The sequence below is a fragment of the Sarcophilus harrisii genome, chromosome 4 (assembly GCF_902635505.1).
Source record: "Sarcophilus harrisii chromosome 4, mSarHar1.11, whole genome shotgun sequence".
Classification (NCBI taxonomy): domain Eukaryota; kingdom Metazoa; phylum Chordata; class Mammalia; order Dasyuromorphia; family Dasyuridae; genus Sarcophilus; species Sarcophilus harrisii.
In genome coordinates this window covers 350375875-350384234 of record NC_045429.1, presented here as the reverse complement: position 1 = coordinate 350384234, position 8360 = coordinate 350375875, and the positions used below count along the sequence as shown (strand labels likewise).

Genomic DNA, 8360 nt, shown 5'->3' with positions numbered 1-8360 from the left:
ATAGAAAGCAATGTTAGAGGCACTAAAAGCTAGGACAATGACAAAAAAAAAAAAAATCTGGAGAATTTGAATTGACTCTCAAAAAGAGGCAGAGGTGAAGGAGGAGTGAATTCTAAACACAAGGGAGGGCCAGTGAAAAGGTAAAGAAATAGAAGATGAATTGTCACAAGTAGGCCATGTAGTTGAATCATAAATGTATGAAGGGGAGTAAAGCATGAGAAGACTAGAAAGATAAGATGGGACCAAGTCATAAATTTTGTAAAAAATTATTAGTTTTTCTTTCTTTTTTTGTTATAAGGCAAAAGAAAAATTGCAAAAAATGTCATAGGTTCAGTGCATAATAAAAACAACTTGATAAAACAACCTATCAAGTTAAGGATTAAAAAAAATTAGCAACTCTCCTTATTGTTTAAATGTATATTGAATGCTACTAGAAGAATAATCTGGAATTAAAAAAAACTAAAGTGAATTCCAATTATCAGAGGAAAATATGAAAAAGTTATTTATTAACTTTAAACGGGATTAAAGTTCCACCAAATACCAAGAGTAATACCAAAAATGACAAGAACACTAGGAATATCATTTGCTCAATAGACATACACTTCCAAAGACCTTTAACTTTCATTTTATGTAAGCTGCTGGTAATAAAGAATAAATTTTTTTTTTAATTTCTAGCTGTCCCACAAAAAAAAAAAAAAAAAAAAAAAACTAATGCCTAAGACATACAGGTTGATATTCAGTACAAACTCCTCATTCCCTCCAGGAATAAATAGCAAGCTGTGGAGAATTTAGAAAATTAATGAGAGACAATGGATTAAAATAAAATCCTATAGAGAGGAAGGATACAAACAATAATCCTCACCTGTTTAGTTCCCCTTTACTTCATGAAGGCACAGTTATATAAGGGGAAAAAAAATACACCTAGCAAAGTTATTAGCTTTGAAAAAAATATTGCCTAATTACATATTTTTTTCTTGTAGTTTAAAATAAAGCACTAATAACTGCTTCTTTCTATTCAAGAAAACCTGCTTTAAAAAAAAATGTAAAGTAGCCTGGAAAATTAGGACTAGATCAACACCATTATCTATCACAAAATAAGTTCAGACTAGATATATAACCTAAATATCAAAAATTGTTTATCATTTAAAAGATTATTTGCAAATAGAAAGAGATATCTTGGACGATCTTGGCTAGGAAAAATACCAATTAAACATGAATTAAGAAATGATTTGAGGATTAAATGAGATTTCAATGACAAAAAATTTGAAGACTTTGAAGACGACAACTCTGAGATTCTAACTTATTATACCCATGAATTTGGCAAAGATAACATAAGATAAAATTATAATGTTGGGGGCCTTGTGCAAAGGTATGAACATTACTTCATTGATAGCAGAGCTACGAATTATCTCCAAAGTTCTGGCAAACAATTTGGAATTATATGGAAAAAATTCACTAAGCCAGAGGTTGTCAAACTCACTCACACTCACTGGTAACCCATGATACTCCCTCCCCTTCTGCCACCAAGTGTGAACTGAACATTAAAATGCAATTGGGAAATATTTAACTAAATAAATAAGATACAAATAATGTTAATATGTAGTTTTCCAAGTCAATACGTAGCTCATGGGAATCCTTATGTACAGTTTAATGGCACCCGTTTCTATTTGAGTTAGATACCACTACACTAAACCATATCATCATTTGACATAGCAATACCATTACTAATGGAATATTATTCTATCATGACATCTGGGATTTTCTTGGCAGAGGTACTATAATGGTTTGCCATTTCCTTCTCCATACAGTTGAGGAAACTGAGGCAAACAGGGTAAAAGTGACTTGTTCAAAGTCACACAGCCAGTAAGTGTCCAAGACCAGATTTGATCTTAGGAAGAGAAGTCTTACTGACTCAAGTGACTCCAGATACCAAAACTCTATCCACTGCGCCATCTAGCTACTCCAAGGAATATTACTACGCCATAAAAATGACAAAATCTCACAAAATTGTAAAGACTGAACTGATATAGAACACACTCAAGAGAACTATTTACATAACCATCACGACAGTGTAGCAAAACAAAAAATTAAAATGCCCCAGAACTCTGTATCAATGCAGTGCCCGATCGTGATTGCAGAGGACTTTATGGAAAGGATGCTTCTTTCTGCCTAGGCAACGAGGTGGTAGCAATATATACAGAATAAGGCATATATTTTCAGATATAGCTAATATGGTGTTAATTAGAATTTCCTGACTGTACTCATTTGGTATACAGAAAGCTTCTATTTGGGGGATAAGAGAAAGATTGGGAAATGACAATGATATTTTTTAAAAGGAAAAAGCATCAATAAACAAGAGAAAAGAATAATTTAATTTTGCTGGTATCTAGGGCTGTTCATTTATGCTGAAAAGGTTATCAAATAAGTCTGTCACATCAGCACTTCTATCTTTATTCATACCTACCATCAAGGGTTAAGATTGATTCTATGTCTCAATGAATGGCACAAATGTCAAAAATATAGTTTTATGTTAACATTTTGGACTAATATGATTATTTCAATAAATTTCAGTGCCTGTTTTAAAAACCAGTCCATCTATGACCCAAGAATGTAATGGTCTGAAAAAAAACAAAGAAAACAACTCCCATAAAAAAAGCTTTAACAGATAAAATAGTATTAATAAATTAGTATTTAATTTAAGAAATTAAACCACCTTTCATTCTTACTAGATTAATCTTACCAAATTTGACTCTATTTTGAGGAAATTTTTAATAACTATCTCTTGACAAAAATCTTAGTCCAAACATCTATTTTATCCAATACCAGGATTATCTTTCATCTTTCAACATTTGGGGATGCAAATTCAAATACAGAAGATAACGTTTTAATGTAGAACACTGAAACACACAGAAGGAAATAAGAGGGATCAACAGTAATAACAGTATCTTTCTTGTTCCTTTTGAGAACATCCAATTTTTATTAGGAAGATGAATTGTATTCCCAATAAATAGCAACAAGATTCCCCAAAAATGGAACAATTACTGTCCAGATGTTAACCCTTGTAATTAAAAGCCATGTTGAGTTGAAAAAGGAGTTTAAGAATAGGATTGATCTGCTTGGAAAACACTACTGTGTAACTGCTTTAAGAACCCCTCGGATGACCTTGTAGCTCATTAACTGCACATTTTCCTTGGGAGGAAAACAAGGTCCACGATCAGTCACATAAGCATAAGGGAAGCGTAGTACCCACAATCCATCAGGTGGAAGGGTGATTTCCTGCTTCTCAGGGTAGAATACTGGACAAGGTGGTGGACCTGGTTGAACCTGGAAAAAAATGTAAAGAAAATACCTTATATTTCTCAAAAAGATCACTTAACACCACACATCAGTGGCACAAGATTCTAAAGAGTTAATCATTGGACTTGAAGAACATATACCTCAGCAGATTTGTTTGCAGCTCTAAAATTATACTTATCCAATCTATTTGGCTTATAATAGTCTATCTGACCTATATGGTCTATAATAAATTTTAAATTGCAATAAGTACACTCTTTCCCTAGAGATTTAAAATGTAAACCCCCCAATCCCTGAATTATCATATTTTAAAAGGATGCATTGATTGAGTAAACCAATACACTTTAATTCTTCTTTTTAGAAATCAATGCTGTCTCAAAAAGTTTAAGTTTTGCCTGACATTGTAGAATGAACATAAAATGCATTCTGTAACTTGTTGCTCAAATGAATTACTTTTATATTATTATTTTAAAACAAAATTTTTGTTGGCGTGATCAAAACGGCGTGATCTTTCCCCTTGCTTACCTGAGGCGTTAATATTATTTGTAAAGGAGCATCAGGAACCACAATAAAAAGTCTCATAAGTTGAGCATAGTGTGGTTTTAGTCCTCGACCCTGAGATGATGACAGAATATATAAAGGCATATCACTATTGAGGGCTTTGATTGCAGATTCCTTTGGCCCACTTCCCATTACTTTCATCACTTTGTCAGGGCCAGAGCACATGAACCTCCGACCACGAGAGTCTTCATATTCAAATCCCACAAAAGCTCTAGCTATGTCATCTCGCCGCCTTCCTCTTCCCATGACAACTGAACTTCTCTTTCCAGGAACAGCCTTATTTGGAGCTGGCCAAGAGTTTGTGTCTAAGTCTCCTTCATCTTCAGATCTTGTCCTGATGACAATGTCCCAAGGCATAAGATAATTTGTTCCGGGAATGAAACCCTGTTGGTCTAAGCCAGTGTGAAAGTTATAAGACTTGGCAGGGCCTAGTTTGACCAAAGACCAGCTGGAAAATTTGGGTAAAAGACCTTTAGGACAATTTGAATGTAGCATGCCTGGGAGGTACTCAACTGTGGATGCCTGACGATCAACCAAATTTGGACGTTTCTCAGTTTTTACTTCCCCTTGTCCATGAGCTTCAGGGTTGTCTCCTCCTGCTTGTGGATCAGCCGGATATGTGCCTAAGCTGTCAGTGGACTGACCAAGACTCAATGCTAAACTCAGACTTGTGCTGTCTCCTTGGGTTTGAGGTTCTTTTTCTTTAAGTTTCTCAGCGTCTGTATCTGGAGGAGCAGGTGATGATTCATTTTTGGCAGGAGCAGGATCAGGGGTACTTGGCTCAAATATTGGGAAATTGATATGATCCAGTTTTCCACAACATTTTTCTTCTAGAAGCTATGAAAAATGCAAAACCATTAATCTTTTACTTCAGACAACAAAATCCATCATTTATGCCAAATAACCAACTAACTATAATTTAACATTCATGAACATTAAACATAATTATCAAAATGAGCACTTTTTACTTTAAGCATATATAACCATATCAACATAATTATCACATCTTCTCTCTACTACAGCAGGAATTTTCTATGAAAACTATGATACAATTACTAACTATAACAATATAAAGGAAAAGCGAATGAAAATGACAAAGCCTAACGAAGGCTTAGAGGAAATAACTATAAATTGGTATACTTCATACTCAAATGATTTAGGATCTAATAAATTTGGATATTCCCTCCAAACATGCAGACTGCAATCCATCCATACCTGTCCATCGGTGTGACTCCTGTCCTTCCACTATACTTTTTTTAACTTAATTTTTATTGCTATCTTTTAACAACACCTGACCTTCCCTTATGTTCTTCCCATTTAAGAGAGCCATTCTTCATAACGTGGCTTTTTGGGGGGGAAAGGGAGAAGGGAAGGAAGAAGGAAAAAACAATTTAGCATAATCAAATATTTAGGAAAATAAAATCCAGTATTATATGCAATGTTCCATTTCTTGGGACTCCCTCCCCCAGCTTCAGCAAAAAAGTAAACAAAGATATTTTATACACTGACATATATTAATTTAAATGTATTTAGTTAATAGGCTACATTATAGTAGTTCAATGTTTTTTTAAAATTAATTATTTTTTAATTATCTGGTATTCAGAAAAAAAATGAAAATGAACATGAAGTACCTACCTGATAAAAGTCATAATTAGCTGCTTTGATATCAAAGGGGTCGTCTCGAGGTGCTTGTTTCCTTCCACAGTTACAGGCACCAGTGGACCGAGCTCTGCTGTTGTGATACAAGACAGGAGGATTTCTGTCAGCTTCCGGCTTTTCTCCTATAACAAACCAAAGGGCATGATTTACTTCACAAATACCAAGAAAAAGTCAACTTTAATCTACATTCTACTATTTCCAACCCCAGAATTTCTCTGAAAAATTCTAGATGAGACTGTATGAAATCTATGACAGAAGAAACTGAAAAAGACCATTTTTAAAAAAACAACTTTTTTTAACTTTAAAGATCTAAGGATTTTTGTAAATATTCCCTGTTGATTATCAACATCACATTGATCAAGAACATTTAACGTAGTCCCTTGTTGGAAGTATGTGCTTAATAAAGATCTCTTGAATGATTACACCTGATTATATAATCAAACCAAATTAGATTTCAATATGGCCTCTTCATAGCCATAGTTAGAATTTAGTTTACGAGTTTTAATTCCATTTTCTGGTTATCATTTACTAATCCACCAATATTCCTAAAACAAGAGTCTCATATTTTAATATTGGGGAAATTATTGATGGATATACTAAGTTTTGTCTGGGGGAAAAAAATCCTGCCTCTTTCTAAATATGTAGGACTCTCTTATGAACCAAAACAAAAAACTCAGGAGAAACAAAGTGACTTCAAAACAATAAAGAAAATTTAAACTACCTGATTTAGGTAGTGAGTGAAATTTATGTACACAGTGTTGATCTGTTAAGCTCCTCTCCTCACAAAGCTGGTGGCCATTGCTCCAAAATTTGTAGCAGTCCTCATGCAACTGCATGGCATACTTGTGAAAGGCGGGGCCCCGGGCATGTTGACTATAGACCCTAAGAGCCTGGGCAAGCTGATTCTTATGGACAGTCATTGTGTAATTATGGGGCAGATTGGACTGGTAGGCACTGTGAGCCATGGGCAATGCTTTCTGGCACCGGTTTTCTGAGAACTTTGTATCAATATCCAAAAAACCCTCCAGAACTTTGATACTGCTTAAAATCTTGGAGGTAATTTCTCCTGTGGGAGAAGCGGGATCTTCCTCTTTCCCATCAATGGCCACTTCGTATAATTTTGAAGCAGCTGCAATCCACTTCTGATAGGTCGGGAGTTCAAAGTGCGAAGGCTGCGGATTCCTGCCCACACTGTCATCAAAACCTTTCTTGCTCAGTACCAGCTCAACGTGCTGCCACAGAAATTCTCGGAGGGTGAAATCCACGAGCTGCCCTGAAGAAGAGCTGGAGCTGCTGCTGTTCTCTATGTGGAAGGAAAGCTGTTGCCGACTGTGCTGTCTCATCACTTGGTATCGCCTCGGGCCAGAGAGGGGTGCAGGGACCAACAGGGACTCGGGGTCTTTCACAGTGCAGTGGCTCCGAAGCTGGTCCAGCAACATGCCCACTGGGTCTTCCTCCTGCCCCCCAGGGACAATGTACACAAAAGCCTGGTTGGCAGGAACGGTGAAGAGGCAGTTGATACTCTGATTGGTCAGGACTCGACTCTTGCGGAAAATGCGGTAGATCTGGTCCTCCAGGGCGTGCTGGAGCCTCCTTTTGGGGGAGTGCTTCTTGGGTTTATCTGGGTGGGCTGGGTCTTGGTTCCGGGGAGGGTCCACCTTGAGAGCCCCGTTGAGTTGAAAGAGAAAGAGGAGTCTGGGCGGGCAAGGCCGGCAGTTTAGCTTCCAGTCCTTGCCCACCGGGCAGTCCTTGATGGCAGTCTTGAGGAGGGGCAGCACCTTTTGCCTCAACCCATCCAGAGCTCGGAAGACCCGGTCGTAAGTGATATCGAAGGAGCAGGTGGGGTGGACCAAGAGCAGGATGTGACAGACGGAGAAGAGGTAGAGGAGGCTGAGGCACTGCAGCTTCTCTTGGTGCTTCCAGAACTCGTGGGCTTCGGCGTGAGGCAGAGACGAGAGGCCCCCTCCCACCTCTCCGCTCTGCAGGGCCCGGCAGGCCCGGAGCAGCTGCGAGTTGTCACAGATGGACGTCAGCAGCAGGTACAGGACTTTGCTTTCTTGGTTGTAGTAGGCCTGGAGGAGGCTGTAGTCCTGGGAGGTCGGGTCCTCCTTGGTCGTTTCGGGGGCTGCCGCGCCCGCCCGCGCCGACTCCCCGCCGCCGGCCCCGGCGTCCCCGGCTCCGCCGGCCTCCCCCACGGTTCCGGCCTCGGCGCCCGACCCCGGCCCTGGTTCCGCCGGGTCCTGACAGCGAAACAGGGGGAAGACCTGCCGGTCGCACACGGTGTTCACCAGCGAGAACTTCTCGGAGCTGAGGCGCAGCGCCGTCTTGCCGAAGATTCCCACCACGCAGATCTCATCCTCCCGCCACGGCGGCTCCGCCCCACCCGTTCCGCCGCCGCTGCCCTCCGCCGGCGAGCCTGCGGGGCTCGCAGCCCCGGCCCCGGCCGCTGCCCCGAGCAGCAGCTCCCGCAGGCTGACCGGGCCCGCCATGATGCCGCGCCGCTGGCCCGCTCCTTCCGGTCCGGGTCCGTCCTGGACACCCTTCCGGCACCCTACTTCCGGTCCGCTCCCCATCAATCTTCCCTGGGGTTCGCCCCCTAGTTTTCTTCACCTTTTCTTTGGAGAACTGAATGTAGATAGGCTGTCCCCTTTCATTCGTCCCTCGGCTCTCATTCGAGGAAGCCCAGCACCCCTCCTGGACTGTTGGAAATGAGACTGTGACCGCTCATTCCCAGCGAGTTTGCCTTAGTTAATCTCTACCCTCAGCCCAGGAAGAGCAGTTTGGGGGAGAAATGATGGTGTTATCTACTGGTCATCCCGCCATCTGGGGGAGGGGGTGGGGAGGTA

The 8360-nt window shown here is 40.1% G+C and overlaps 1 protein-coding gene across 1 annotated transcript; it reads right to left on the bottom strand.

Moving 5' to 3' along the window:
• Positions 1–1836: 1836 nt before the first annotated feature.
• On the bottom strand, positions 1837–8046 carry SMG8 (SMG8 nonsense mediated mRNA decay factor). The gene is made up of 4 exons (XM_031966500.1): positions 6236–8046; positions 5491–5636; positions 3820–4692; positions 1837–3324 (listed from the first exon to the last, which is right to left on the bottom strand). Exons 1-4 carry the CDS (start codon positions 8001–8003, stop codon positions 3127–3129), a joined length of 2985 nt encoding a protein of 994 aa, XP_031822360.1. The 5' UTR covers positions 8004–8046; the 3' UTR covers positions 1837–3126.
• Between the last annotated feature and the right edge of the window lie 314 nt (positions 8047–8360).

Bases quoted from the DNA above. Each gene is read 5' to 3' on its own strand.
- SMG8 (XM_031966500.1), bottom strand. From the start codon at position 8,003: ATGGCGGGCCCGGTCAGCCTGCGGGAGCTGCTGCTCGGGGCAGCGGCC. The intron at 5,637-6,235 runs GTAGTTTAAATT...GGTTTGTTATAG, and splicing joins TCACTCACTACCTAAATCAG to GAGAAAAGCCGGAAGCTGAC. The intron at 3,325-3,819 runs GTAAGCAAGGGG...ATTTTTTTCCAG, and splicing joins AAATAATATTAACGCCTCAG to GTTCAACCAGGTCCACCACC.